General features: G+C 45.2%; 1 protein-coding gene across 18 annotated transcripts in view; it reads left to right on the plus strand.

Moving 5' to 3' along the window:
• The window catches only part of LOC109884839 (kinesin-like protein KIFC3), a 71,258-nt gene that overhangs the window by 49,237 nt on the left and 7,394 nt on the right, over positions 1-14,627 (plus strand). For 5 of the 18 annotated variants that reach the window (XM_031808226.1, XM_031808171.1, XM_031808179.1 and 2 more), the window contains exons 2-12: positions 2,518-2,638; positions 4,281-4,432; positions 5,556-5,591; positions 9,348-9,513; positions 9,870-10,039; positions 10,507-10,650; positions 10,832-11,113; positions 11,399-11,572; positions 11,932-12,018; positions 12,622-12,769; positions 13,004-13,246. In XM_031808226.1, coding sequence (XP_031664086.1) covers positions 2,557-2,638; positions 4,281-4,432; positions 5,556-5,591; positions 9,348-9,513; positions 9,870-10,039; positions 10,507-10,650; positions 10,832-11,113; positions 11,399-11,572; positions 11,932-12,018; positions 12,622-12,769; positions 13,004-13,246 — 1,684 coding nt within the window. In that variant the 5' untranslated portion in view covers positions 2,518-2,556. Of the gene's footprint in view, positions 1-2,517; positions 2,639-2,788; positions 3,018-4,280; positions 4,433-5,555; positions 5,592-9,347; positions 9,514-9,869; positions 10,040-10,506; positions 10,651-10,831; positions 11,114-11,398; positions 11,573-11,931; positions 12,019-12,621; positions 12,770-13,003; positions 13,247-14,627 lie in introns of those variants that run through there. The other 13 variants (XM_031808258.1, XM_020476758.2, XM_031808210.1 and 10 more) reach the window with 5 other exon arrangements.

The raw sequence follows: 14,627 nt of genomic DNA on the forward strand, positions 1-14,627 counted from the left end.
GTAAGGAATTTGAATACTTAAGTATAGTTTAGCAATTACGTTTACTTTTGATACTTAAGCATATTTAAAACAATACTTTTACTGAAGTGTATTTTACTGGGCGACTTTCACTTTTACTTGCCATTTTCTATTAAGGTATCTTTACTTTTACTCAAGTATGACAATTGGGTACTTTTTCCACCACTGAATGTTGTTGATCCGTCCTCAGTTTTCGATCACAGCCATTAAAGTCATTTTTAAAGTCACCATTGGCCTCATGGTGAAATCCCTGAGTGGTTTCCTTCCTCTCCGGCAACAGATTGGGAAGGACGCCTGTGTTTTTGTAGTGACTGGGTGAATTGATACACCATAGAAAGTGTAATTAATAACTTCACCATGCTCAGAGAGATATTCAATGAGTGTGGTTATATGCACACAATAATTAGATTGTCAGATAATATAATAGTATAGATAAAACGTGTACATGATTTCCCAGAACGATTTCCCAGAACGATTTCCCAGAACGATTTCCCAGAACAATTTCCCAGAACGATTTCCCAGAACGATTTCCCAGAACGATTTCCCAGAACGATTTCCCAGAACGATTTCCCAGAACGATTTCCCAGAACGATTTCCCAGAACGATTTCCCAGAACGATTTCCCAGAACGATTTCCCAGAACGATTTCCCAGAACGATTTCCCAGAACGATTTCCCAGAACGATTTCCCTAATAATCCTGTTTACATTGACACATCAGAAATCAGGCTACCTGATGGCAGAAAATCGGCAATCAAAATGAAATTTCTACCACATCGAACATGTTCATTTTGGGAAGCATATTTGATTCGGAGTTCGGACCTACACATTTTATATGTGAAAACTACTTTTAAAACGCATACATTCAGTTGTTCTGAAGACACTTCAGTCACACTGAAGAGGGATGCTCACTCGGCTGGCGCAAGCAGATCAAATACACTGCTGGAAAACCAAATAAGGTGTTTACATGTCCTAATAATTTGAAAGATTGCTCGGGTATTGTAATCGCCGTATGCTTACTTCGATTTTGACCTCACGCCAATTTAAGATCAGCAGAGTAAGTTGATTATATGAATATTGCATAATCTGCCTACTGCCATGCAGTTTAATATCGAATTATAGTATGTCTGCTTTTAAGATTTTTACTCCTCTACCAATCGATTCCCTTCTTTGCAAGGCATTGGAAAACCTCCCTGGTCTTCGTGGTTGAATCTTTTTGAAATTCACTGCTCGACTGAGGGACCTTGCATGTGTGGGGTACAGAGATCAGGTAGTCATTCAAAAGTATTGCACACAGTGAGTTTGACTTGTTAGGAAAATCTTTACTAATTTGTAAAAAAAAAATGTATCTAGAAACATAATTCCACTTTGACTTTATGTAGTAGTGTGTGTAGGCTAGTGACAAAACAGTACATTTTAATCAATTTTAAATTCAGGCTGTCACACAACAAATTTAAGGGGTCAAGGGGTGTGAATAATTTCTGAAGGCACTGAAGGTGATCTCTCTAGGAGCTGTTCCTTTGTCAGTATTGTGGAATAATTCCCAATGTTAAGGTAAGATTTGAATGGAGAAAGCTGATCTGAGAGCAGTGCTGCATTTTTTTTTCTCTCAATCCTATCAGTATCGACACTTTGAAAGTTCTCCCTACGTGGTGTTTTGGGAAACGTATGTGAGCTGTTTGGCCATTTTATAGGAACGATACATCGTTAAGACTACACGCGATGAAAAAAAAGCTGAAGTTCCATCGCTATCAGGAAACCGGTCCCTGGTCAGTATTCATGTGGCTGTAGTAAACCGGTAACTGGTTACCAGGGATGTATTCACTAACCAAGCTGAAGCAAACAAAATGACATAGGCAGGGACCTACCTGAAATTGGCTAATAGTTGCAGAATGTTTTTTCTGTTTGGAGTAAATGGTGTCTGACTAATGAATACAAGCCAGTATTGGCTGTGAATGTGGTTATCACTCATGCAGGAATGTTGTCCATCTCTTTCTCATTTCTCCTGTTTCACCATGAACTCTGAAGGCTGTTCCCACCGCCCGCTGTGTAAACAGATGCACACACAAATGCTTCATTTCTCCTATCTCCAATCACTCTCAAATACCGTACTGTCTGTCTTTTTTTCCTCTTTCAGACACTTTACTGCTGAACTTTCAATGAGCTTTATTGGCATGACAAGTTATCTTATATTGCCAAAGCAGAACCTATTAACTCAATGGCAATGAAATTATAACAAAGCTTGTGGTCAATATTCCCTATCGCCCTTGTCTCACTCTCACGCTGTGTATGTAATCCCATGTGACGCTTGCAACACCGGGGTTGTGGGTTCGATTCCCACCGGGGATCAGTATGAAAAATGTATGCACTCACTAGTGTAAGTCGCTTTGGATAAGAGCGTCTGCTAAGTGACAAAAATAGAAGGATATATTTACATCTCACGCTGTCTCTTTCTCTCTTTCTCGCTCTTTTCTCTCTCTATCTCATTCTGTCTCTCTCTAGCCGGTCCAGAGACCCAGTGCTCTGCTCAGCCCTGCGGTCATGTTCGGAACAAGAAAGACCTGGGACCTTGGCCACGCCCCCTGTCTGCAGGAGCTCTGGAAGAAAGACGTCTCATTGGATGGTAAGTGGATTCTGTAGGCCCACCCCATTGGGCAGCAAGGAAGTCCCTCTGTGACACAGGGGTGGGACTAAACCAGTGTGGCTGCATTTTTGGGATGACAAAGAGAGGGAGGGAGGGAATGGGAGAGGTGTGTGCTGCCTGTCTGACAGGACTCTTACTAAGAGGAGAGGAGTGTGTGACAGATTCCCATGAGCTGTGCCTCTCAGTGAAACTGGGAGGAACAGGAAATACTGGAGAAGAGAAGGAAATCTTGTATCTGACTGGAGAGGGGAAAGGAGGAGTGTATGCCGGGCTATCTGAGAAAGCGGTGAGGAGTGAGTGTGTGCCAGGCTTCTCTCTCTTTCTCTACCTCTCTCAGCTGAAGGAGTGCGTCTAGCAGGTACAGATCTTAAAGCTGATCCCCTTACAGCCACAGTTCAGGGGCCAGGAGTGCAAACACTGGACCTATTGTATGTGTCCGTGTGTGTCCAGCGGTCTGTGGGTGTGCGTTTCTCTGCGTTAATGCTCTTGCAGGACTGCTCAAGGTGACGATGGAGCCGCAGAACTGTGACTGTGCTAGTGCAGAAAAGCAAGCAAGAGAGTGACTGAGAAAGAAAGAGGCAGAGAGAAAGGGACAATGTTGCTAGCGGAGGGCAGAAGGTAGAGAATGAGAGAATGGTAGCGTTAACGTGTCCCGTTGTATAATACTTAACAATGTGTGTCCTAATGGTGTGTGTGTGTATTGTACGTTTGTCTGTACGTGTGTGACTCCGATGTTGGGATGTAATCTGCTGTGTCATCAGTTACTGAATGCATGCTGTTTTTTTCCCCCAGCCTTTACAGAGGTACGATTAAACCTGTGTGTTAAACTGATTTGCGCAGCGTGTACACACAATGTATTTGTGGACTGTGTGGGGGATACTTTAAGCACTACTTCGCTGAATAAGTGTATTTTTCTTGGTGTGTGTTTGCCTTAGTCTGTGATCCATTGTATGTATAAGGCGCTTTGTTCAGTTAAATTGCTCTTACGTGTGTATTAGGAAATAAACGTCTGTGTTTGAGTGTGTGTGTGTGTGTGTCAATACAGGTTCATATTGTAGGGTTGATTGTGTGTAGAATAGACCCAGTGCGGTAGTACAGTGATTGTCCTCAGGTTGATAAGACTGGGCCCCCATACGCACACACACACAAGCATACACACAGGTGAACAGGCCTGTATGGAGTTAATGTATCACCTGCTGGGGCCTGTGTTATCACACTGCTTATCTAGCTGTGCTCGTTTCCATGGTACTGTCTGTGCGAACCTTGGAAGGTCGGGGAGGGAAAATAGGGGAGAGAGGCCTAGAATCGCTCTTGGCTGAGGGGAGGGGAGAGGAGATGATAATGGTTAGTGGAGGGAGAGGGGGGAGAAAGGCAAGTGGGGATGTATAAATGGAGGTAGAGGGAGGGAATGAGAGATTGAGATAAGATGGAAAAGGGTAGAGGGACAAAGATCTATAGACTGTTTTCTGACTCAAGTGAATACAGGATCAGCTCTGCCACAGTGGATAAGAACATAATCAACCCATTAGGCTCAGGCTTGTTTGTGTACTGTGTTTAACTGTGAGTCTACAGTGTATGTTTGTGTTTCCAAACTTTGTTTGTCCCTCCCGTGTGTCTGTAGCGAGCTCTGTGGACTTTTTGATGAGTGATGGTGAGGAGGACTGCTCCTTCCTGTCTCTACCCGCAGCCGCTTTCCCACAACACACCGCTCTGACCACTACTGACCAATTAGAAACCAGCCAGCACAACCACGACCAACAGCTACTCATACAGGTGAGATGGCGCGCACACACACACACACACTAACTAGGTCAATGTGGCTAGCATATTGTTCATTTTAGTGGGTCTTTTTCCAACATGGCACTTGTTTGTCCTGGTTTCACTGGCTAAACTGGTGGGGGGGGGGGGGGGGTTCAGGTCAGTAAGAGCCCTGGGGAGTGAGACTCAGTCGATTTATCGATCAGGTTTTAATGGGCTTCTGACACACACCAGCCTAGCCTAATACACACACACAGCCTAGCTGTCGTTATCCTGTTACTCTGTATGTACTCTGCAGAACAGAGAATCCTGTGTCTGCATAGTATCCCTCTTGTAGTTTCATTTCATGTGTGTTTGGGATTGTGTTACTTTGTCTGCCTTTGGAAAAACACAGGGTAGAGCACACACTGTTACAACAACACACCTGTTGTCTGTTCTACATAGTATATTTCCATCAGAACGTTCCACAATGTTGTGCCCCACTGAACACAGCACAGAGGGGTCTACTACAAAGCAGGATCAATGAGTTAGCCAGCTAACTTGGATAAACAAACATAAATAAGTACTGATTTTCTGGTTCATTAGGAAAGATAAACTAATATGTTTTTGGCTGTTGGGTCAATCAGACATGCCTACTTCAAGCTTATTTTTCTGTACGATAAAAAGTTAACTCAGAATATTTAGCCAAGTTAGCTGGCTAAGTCATTGATCTTGCTTTGTAGTAGATCCCTCAGGTGTGGGTATTCTGCACTGTTCTACCCAACGCCTCATGACAGGCATCCTAATCTGCCCCTATGACAGTTGACAGCCCCAGTGCTGAGTCATAAAGCTCACATCAGCACCTCATAAAATGACATTGGTGCCTCATAGCGACAGGTCTTGCAGATTAAAGATGACTGTGCTGTCCGTTGCCTTTTGACGTGTGGCTTTTAACTGGACACGCGCGGAACTTACGCAAAAAGCAGTCTGTCTCTTCAACAAATCATTGCATTTCTTCCATATTCCATTCATCATTGTGCTGTTTCTCCTTCACCTCATCGGCCATTTCGCTTTTGTCTTCCTCCACTCCTCTACACCTTTCATTGTTGTACATCTTCCCATCCCTCTCTCCTCTCCCACATCCCGCTTTCATCCACAGAAGGTCACCTGGTCCTGTTCCTGGACATCTGCCTATGTAATGTCCTCATTCGCTCTCTCTACAGTCTCTAGTTAGATCTGTCTCGCTCTCTGTCGCTCTTTCAGTCTCTGTGTGTCTCTGTTAGAGGTCGACCAATTATGATTTTTCAACGCCGATACTGATTATTGGAGGACAAAAAAAGCCGATACCGATTAATTGGCCGATTTTAAAATAAATGTAAAAAATATATATATAAAAAAAAAAGTTTATAGAGATCGATATTTATATATATATATATAGAGATATTTAGTCTCAAATAACATGAATGATGAATGTTGAAAACAAACTAATTTCTATATGCAGGAAATCCTATTTTAATAATGGGCATGGTAAGAATTGACTACCAAAGTGCGAGTCATAATTGCTATGACACCTAGCAATCCTGAAAAGCGGTTCCTTCATTCATTTATTCCATAGGATATTTTTAGATTCACTTAACTTAAAATAAGGTCTGTGTTTCGTGTAGGCTTACACCACCTTGCCAATTTTATAACTGTGTAGATATCCATAGGACAAGGTAACTCTGAATATTTGCTAAATATAAGCAAAGATCATTCTTTTGTAGAGTGGATTTATGAAAATATTACCTTATCCTCGTGAGATTTACACGGGTATCAAAATGCAGGTGGTTTAAACCTGCACGAAACACAGACCTTATTTAAAGTAGATCAAGACATTCTCTATGGAAGACATGAACAGTAAAATAACGAAGGAACCCCTTTCAAGTTCAGCCGCAAGTTATTACAGGAATTATAACGTGTTGACTATTTCTCTCTAAACCATATACCTTTGACTATTACGAGCCTGCTGCTGCCTACCACCCCTCAGTCAGACTGCTCTATCAAATATCAAATCATAGACTTAACTATAATAAACACACAGAAATACGAGCCTTAGGTCAAATCCGGAAACTTATCACCTCGAAAACAAAACGTTTATTCCGTTCTGTATTTTATCACAAGGGTGGCATCCATGAGTCTAAATATTCCTGATACATTGCACAACCTTCATTGTTATGTCATAATTGCGTAACATTCTGGCAAATTAGTTTGCAAAGAGCCAGGTGGCCCAAACTGTTACCCTGACTCTGCGTGCAATGAACGCAAGAGGTGACACAATTTCACCTGGTTAATATTGCTTGCTAACCTGGATTTCTTTTAGCTAAATATGCAGGTTTAAAAATATATACTTGTGTTTTGATTTTAAGAAAGGCATTGATGTTTATGGTTAAGTACACATTGGTGCAACGATAGTCATTGATAGTTTTTTAATAAAATAAGTTTAATGCTAGCTAGTAATTTACCTTGGCTTACTGCATTCGCGTAACAGGCAGGCTCCTCGTGGAGTGCAATGTAATCAGGTGGTTAGAGCTTTGGACTAGTTAACTGAAAGGTTGTAAGATTGGACCCCCGAGCTGACAAGGTAAAAATCTGTCGTTCTGTCCCTGAACGAGGCAGAACGTTCCTAGGCTGGCATTGAAAATAAGAATGTGTTTTTAACTGACTTGCCTAGTTAATTAAATAAAGGTTTAACAAAACAAAATAGGCGCCCAAAAATACCTATTTCCGATTGTTATAAACTTGAAATCGGCCCTAATTAATTGGCCATTCCGATTAATCGGTCGACCTCTAGTCTCTGTATGTAGTAGTTTCTTAAGACTGATTTGTATGGCTGTAGGTGGTAGAATAGCAGTTTAATCTCTGCATCCGAGTCTAGTTGTATAGACCAGTGGTTTTCAAACCTCTTCTCTGGGACCCCATGCAGTTCCATGTATTTGATCTATTCCAGAACTAGTACACCTGATTGTAATCTTCAATTAATCATCAAACCCTTGATTAGGTGAATTACACCGGTCATTTTATTAGGTACACCCATCTAGTACCGTGTCGGACCAACCTTTGCCTCCAGAACAGCCTGAATTCTTCAGGGCATGGATTCTACAAGGTGTCAAATGTTCTACAGGGATGGCATCACACAGCTGCTGCAGATTGGACAGAGGTAGTCATGCTGTGAACGTCCCATGCCATCTCATCCCAAAGATACTATATTGGGTTTGGTCAGCAACAATGTTCAAATTGTGGCGTTCAATTGTTGCACAATTGGTATCAAGGGACCTAATGTGTGCCAGGAAGACATTCACCACACCAGAACACCACTGCCACCAGGCAGGATGGGTCCATGGACTCGTGCTGCCTACGCCAAATCTTGAATCTGCCATCAGCATGACACAACAGGAACTGGGATTCGTTGGACCAGGCTCTGTTTTTCCGCGACTCAATTGTCCAGTGTTGGTGATCACATGCCCACTGGAGCCGGTTCTTGTTTTTAGTGGATAGTCGTGGAACCCGGTGTGGTCGTCTGCTGCAATAGCCCATCCGTGACATGGATTGACGAGTTGTGTGTTCCCGAGATGCCGTTCTGCACACCACAGTTGTACTGCACAGTTATTTGTCTGTCTGTGGGCCCGTCTGTTAGCTTGCACGATTCTTGCCATTGTCCTCAGACTTCTCTCATCAACGAGCTGTTTTCGCCCACATGACTGCCGCTGACTGGATCCGGCGAGCCTGGGACCGATAATCATACCACACTCAAAGTCGCTTAGGTCACTCGTTTTTCCCATTCTAATGTTCAATCGAGCAGTAACTGGAGGCCTGTCTTGCTGCTTTATATATAGCAAGTCACAGCCACGTGACTCACTGTCTGTGGGAGCGATCCATTTTCGTAAACTGGGTGGTGTACTTAATAAACTGGCAGGTGAGTGCAGTTCAGGGCTATATAAAAAAAATTGAAATATCTTGGGGTCCCAGAGGAGATGTTTGAACCACTGGTGTAGGGGTATATCCATTTGAATTCAATCACTATTTGACAGCACCCCTTTTGATTTGAATGAAATCTACTGTTGTAGAAGTGCTCAGAAAGGGACTTTTTGGACCTGAATGCCAAAACATTCAAGAGATAAAGGTGCTCATAGTTGACCTATTTTGCATACCCCACCATACCATGAGACATCCATGTCTTCATCACTGGAAAATAAGATAACTGGTTGAGATTTATATCATTTACAAGCTTGCAAACAGGGTTGTCAAACTTAATTATTATTATTTTTTTGATACAACTTGTAATTTCTTTACTTTTTCAAGTCAATGATCTAAAAACACAAACTCAGATTTCCATAATCTAAGCCCATTTCCATAATCTAAGGTTTTTGTGTTGTGCCCGCCATCAGTTGAGACACACTTGAATAAGTTTACCCGTTTTTTGATAAAGGATGTTCAAGGTTTAAAATATGAAATGTTTTAAATGTATATATTTTCAAGAAATAATAGTTTGACATCACTGTTAAATAAGCTTTTAAATGATATAAAACTCAACCGGTTATCTTATTTTCCAGTGATGAAGACATGGATGTCTCATGGTGGGGTATGCAAAATTGGTCAACAGAGCACCTTTATCTCCTGAATGTTTTGACATTCAGGTCCAAAAAGTCCCTTTTTTGACCGCTTCTTCCAAACATGTCTAATAAATGTTGCTTAAATCAAAATGGATGCAGTCAAAAAGTGATTGAATTCAAATTTATTTTACATATACATATAGACTGACTGGATGGCTCAGTTTTGATCAGACCTGTGAACGTGGATGTAGTTATAAACTGACCAATCCTCCTTGACACATCCTTGTTCCCTTGGAAATGTGACGTCATTAACGACCTGTCTAGCTTCTAACCTGTGACCTTTGCCGTGTGCATGTGTCCAGACACTGCAGGAGAAAGTGTGCGAGTTCCAGGCGCGTCTGCGACGCGAGGAAGCTTCCCGGTGTCTGCAGCTGCAGAGACTGCAGCAGAGTCACGAACAGAGTCCGCAGGAGAAGACTAACGTCATACACACTCTACAAGAGGAGCTGTACACAGCCCTGCCCAACGGTGAGAGAGGAACGGGGAGATGGATGGATGGATGGAGGGAGGAAGAAAGAGGGAGGGAGAACCGTAATAGAGTATTTAGGAAGGAGATGTAAAAACAGGACTGAGTCGTGACTGATACGGCAGTAATTACTGTGAAGTGAATGACTCCGAATGGGTTGTGTCTTGTCAGGACGGTGTTCACAATGCTGACACAAACCAGCCTGTCAGCAAGAAGAGAGCTGTGTGTCACGGCTGTGACCGACTGTCAACACGCATTATCCAATACTGTGGGGCTGGATGGCGTGTGTGTCTGTTTTTAAATTCTGTGGGTGCGTGTATATGTGTTATCACTGTCTGTGTGTGTGTGTGTGTTGCAGGTGTTCGGGCAGTGCAGAGGCTGGGTGAGCCACAGGAGCATCAGCAGCACAGCAACCGTCTCATTCAGGAAGGAGAGCAGCTCATCGCAGCGCTGCGCACACAGGTGGGGGAGCTGGAGGAGAAGCTACTAGACCAGAACCAGGAGGTGGAGAGACTGCGCTCGGAGCTGGTGAGTAGAATAGAGAGAGGGAAATGGGAGGAGAAAGACTGGTGAGGAGGAAACTAAAGGGAGAATGAGGGCAGATCCCAGCTGGCCTACATTCTTGGGAAGCTTGGGAAAGACGAGCTCAAGATAACTGGCACCTTTACTTTCAGGTGTAAGATTGCACCGTGACACACTTCTGCTTCACAGGCATTCTAAGGTGTTGCATGTGAGTGAGTGTGTGTAAGAGGGGGAGGTGAGGGAGAGGGGGCAATTGCAATGTTATGTACGTGAATGTGTTCTTTTTGTTTCACTGTCTCCTGATGTTTGTGTCCGGGGGGCAGATAATGAACAATAGTCAGAGGGAAAAGTGCTTGTGCATTGCTGTGTGTGTGTGTGTGAATGTGTGTTAATTCCTTCCTGTGTATATTGATATCCCTCTGTGGTGCCTTTGAGTGTGATACTGACATGTGCCTGTTCCTTCTGTCCTGTAGGGGGCGACCGACCTGGAGAAGCACCTGGAGCTGCTGGTGGTCGAGAACGAGCGGCTGAAGCAGGAGCTGAAGGCATGCAAGACCTCACTGCTCCAGGAGCCTCCTCCACCGGCCTGCACAACCACTGACTGCCCCCACAGCCAGGTATGGGTGTGGCATGGGCAAGTCAAGTGAGGGTAGAGGCTGTAAAAAACATGTTTTTTTTATGTGTCTATTATAGCTCTGTGTGTGTAGGATACGGAAGCCCTGTTTGGAAAGGTATCTCGTTAGAAGAGCGAGAAGAGGCTGTGTTATAAGCATGTGTGGTGGATTATGTGTTATATAGGATGCGGAGGCCCTGCGTGAAGCGGTGTCTCGCTGGGAGAGCCAGGCCAGACCGAGGCAGAAGAGGCTGGCTGAATTGGAGCAGCAGGTCCTGGAGAAGGCCAGCAGGGTGGAGACGCTCAGCCGACAGCTGGAGGAGTCCAAGCGCCACGCGGAGGAGATGCAGAGGCAACTGGAGGAGTCTAAGTGTCAGCAGGGGGAGGTGGAGCAGCAGCTGAGTGTGCGGCTCAGAGATTGTGAGGAGGAGCTGGCCAGACAGGCCACCCGGCCCCATCAGGTCAAGGTGAGGAATTGGAAAAACTGTCCCATTTCAAAAACAACCCCTTGCTAGCTCCTATGTTACTTAATGGTCCCTCATAGATCTGAAATGATAGGATGGGTACGTTATATGTTGGTAGCTTACCACCTATCCAATGTTTTTGAGTTATGTGAATGACTGGGATGTTACGAGAGCATTTGCTGCTGAATTGTGTTCCCTGAGGATCTTACGATCTCGCTCTCCTGCTCCCCACCTTTCTCTCTCTTCTCCTACCCTATCTATCTCGCTCTCTATTCTCTCTCTGTCCAGTATGTGACTGAGATAGTGGAGGTGGAGTCGTCAGAGTCTCAGCAGGCCGTAGCCGAGGCCCAGGCCAAGAGCGTCGCCCTGCAGGAGCAGCTATCACTGCAGAGACAGCTGCTCCGAGAGCTGGAGACACAGTTGCACGATTCCCAGAGGACCAGCACCCAGCTCCGAGCTCAGGTACACACATAAGGAGATGCACATGTACACAGATGCGCACACACACACAACCATCTAACAACACACACATACTACTGTCACACACGCATAACCCTCTGTGCCCCTTCCTAATCCCATTGGCTCCTTAACCAGTTGGTCTTTGTTATTTCTGAAGTTTTCCTCGTTCCTCCCCCTGGTACCAGCATTGGTACAATCCAACTCACCCCCCTTGTAGTAGATTGTGGCGGTACGGTCCTTCACAAAAACACCCTTCCCTCCCAGTAGAGGTGAATGGTTCAACCCTCGTCCAATCCCCTCTCCTCCCCTGTAGTGGCATGGGCCGTGTTAACCCCTCTCTCTTCGCTTACGTTTGGTTCCAGCTGCGTGCGGACCGTGGCCGTATCTGCGGCCTGCTCTCCAAGGCCGTCGGAAGGGGCAATGGCGCGGTCATTTGCAGGTTGTCTAAGGTTGGCCCCCTTTGATAGGCACATTAGGCCCCTCATAGTGCTTCCTGTTTTCTCACTACATCACTTCCTGTGTCTCAGGTACCCTGCTCCCCAAACTCTGCCCATCTGTGTGGTTTCAACCCCTACCAAAAACCTGTGTGCTCTAGTGACATGCATAAACTGTACCCTAAATCTCTGAGGGTCCTCCAGTCTTGTATTGTGGGTGCAGTGTGTGGTTTTGGATGAGCTTTTAGCTGTAATGATGGTTCACAACCCGTTATGAACCCATTAATATATCCTGTAGCTGAGAAGCAGCAAACCCGATAGTTTTTGCTGGGAGCTAACTTTTAATTACCTCCATGGGTTAGTTATAGGCTTCAGATCTTAACGAAGATGTTAAGGGGCATTTGAAGCCTTTAGTTCAAATGTCCTGGTAGCTATTAGATCTGAGTTCCAGTGCTGTGTTAGCTTTTATGCTAGATTTTTAGCTCTTAACTCCAGGTAGACCACCAAACATGCTCCAGTCCCCCGCCTAGACCAGTATGGTGTGCTGGTACTGTCTCAAGACCTACTCCAATCCTCATGTCCAACCCTCTCTAACCTCTCTCTCTTTGTCCCCTGTAGATCCTGGTGTACGAGGGGGAGATGGAGCGGGCCCAGGGCCAGTTAGAGGCTGAAATGCAGAACCTGGAGGAGGAGAAGAACAGGGTGATAGAGGAGGCCTTCATCAGGGCCGAAAGCGAGATGAAGGCCGTGCATGAGAACCTGGCAGGTAAGCCGAAAGTTTAGGACTTTTATGTTTATGTACTTTTTGCATTTGCGCGTATGCACATTGTTGTCTCGGGCAGTATTCATTAGGGCACACTGCGAAACATTTTTCACTTCAGGTTTTATTCAATTTTGTTGTCCTTCCTAATGAATATTACCCAGGAATGTTTGTGTGCTCTGTTTTTTGTCGTTATTCACTGATGTAACAAAATGCGTGCGTGTCCCTCCCTGTCCCCAGGGGTGCGTATGAACCTGTTGACCCTGCAGCCAGCCCTGCGTACTCTCACCTGTGACTACAACTGTCTGAAGAGACAGGTTCAGGACTTCCCCTTCATGCTGGAGAAGGCCATCACCGAGGCCAAGCAGGAGATCTGCCAGGTGATAGGCGAGGTGAGCAGTGCCAACCAAGAGCTGCTGAGGAAGTACAAGAGAGAGATGAACCTGAGGAAGAAGTGTCACAACGAGTTGGTGCGCATCAAAGGTACGAGCCCTTGACCGTGCATTCTGAGAGGTGTGTGTGTGTGTGTGTGTGTGTGATATCAGCCGTTCATACTAGCTAGTGTATAGTGTGTACATCCAGTAGATTCGCTAGTTTTGCTAGCACAGACTGGAATGTGTTCCGAGATTCATCCAATGGCGTTGAGGTGTATACCATCTCAGTCATCGGCTTTATCAGTAAGTGCATTGACGCTCCCCACAGTGACCGTACGTACATATCCCAACCAGAAGCCATGGATTACAGGCAACATCCACATCGAGCTAAAGGCTAGAGCTGCCGCTTTCAATTAGCGGGACACCAATCCGGACACTTATTAGAAATCCCGCTACGCCCTCAGACGAACCATCAAATAGGCAAAGCGTCAATACAGGATGAAGATTGAATCCTACTACATCGGTTGTGAGGCTCCTCGGATATGGCAAGGCTTGAAGACTGCGGACTACAAAGGCAAACCCAGCCACGAGCTGCCCAGTGACGCGAGCCTACCAGACGAGCTAAATGCCTTTTTATGCTCGCTTCAAGGAAAGCAACACTGAAGCATACATGAGAGCACCAGCTGTTCTGGACGACTGTGATCACGCTCTCCGTAGCCGATGTGAGCAAGACCTTTAAACAGGTCAACATTCACAAAGCTGCTGGGCCAGACGGATTACCATGACGGGTACTCTGAGCATGCGCTGACCAACTGGCAAGTGTGTTCACTGACATTTTCAACCTCTTCTTGACTGAGTCTGTAATACCTACATGTTTCAAGCAAACCACCATAGTCCCTGTGCCCAAGAACACTAAGGTAACCTGCCTAAATGGCTACTGACCCGTAGCACTCACATCTGTAGCCATGAAGTGCTTTGAAAGGCTGGTCATGACTCACATCAACACCATTATCCCAGAAACCCTAGTCCCACACCAATGGTCCAAGCAAACCAAGACAGTCGTGAAGATAACACGACAAAACCTATTCCCCCTCAGGAGACTGAAAAGATGTGACATGGGTACTCAGATCCTCAAAAGGTTCTACAGCTGCACCATCGAGAGCATCCTGACCGGTTGCATCACTGCCTGGCATGGCAACTGCTCGGCATCTTACCGTAAGGGTCTACAGAAGGTAGTGGGTAGGCCCAGTACATCACTGGGGCCAAGCTTCCTGCCAACCAGGACCTATATACTAGGCAGTGTCAGAGGAAAGACCAAAAAAGTGTTAGACTCCCATCACCCAAGTCATAGACTGTTCTCTCTACCGCACGGCAAGCGGTACTGGAGCACCAAGTCTCGGACCAAAAGGCTTAACAGCTTCTACCCCCAAGCCATAAGACTGCTGAACAATTAATCAAATGGCCACCCGGACTATTTACATTGACACCCC

Source organism: Oncorhynchus kisutch, linkage group LG3, assembly GCF_002021735.2.
Source record: "Oncorhynchus kisutch isolate 150728-3 linkage group LG3, Okis_V2, whole genome shotgun sequence".
Classification (NCBI taxonomy): Eukaryota; Metazoa; Chordata; class Actinopteri; order Salmoniformes; family Salmonidae; genus Oncorhynchus; species Oncorhynchus kisutch.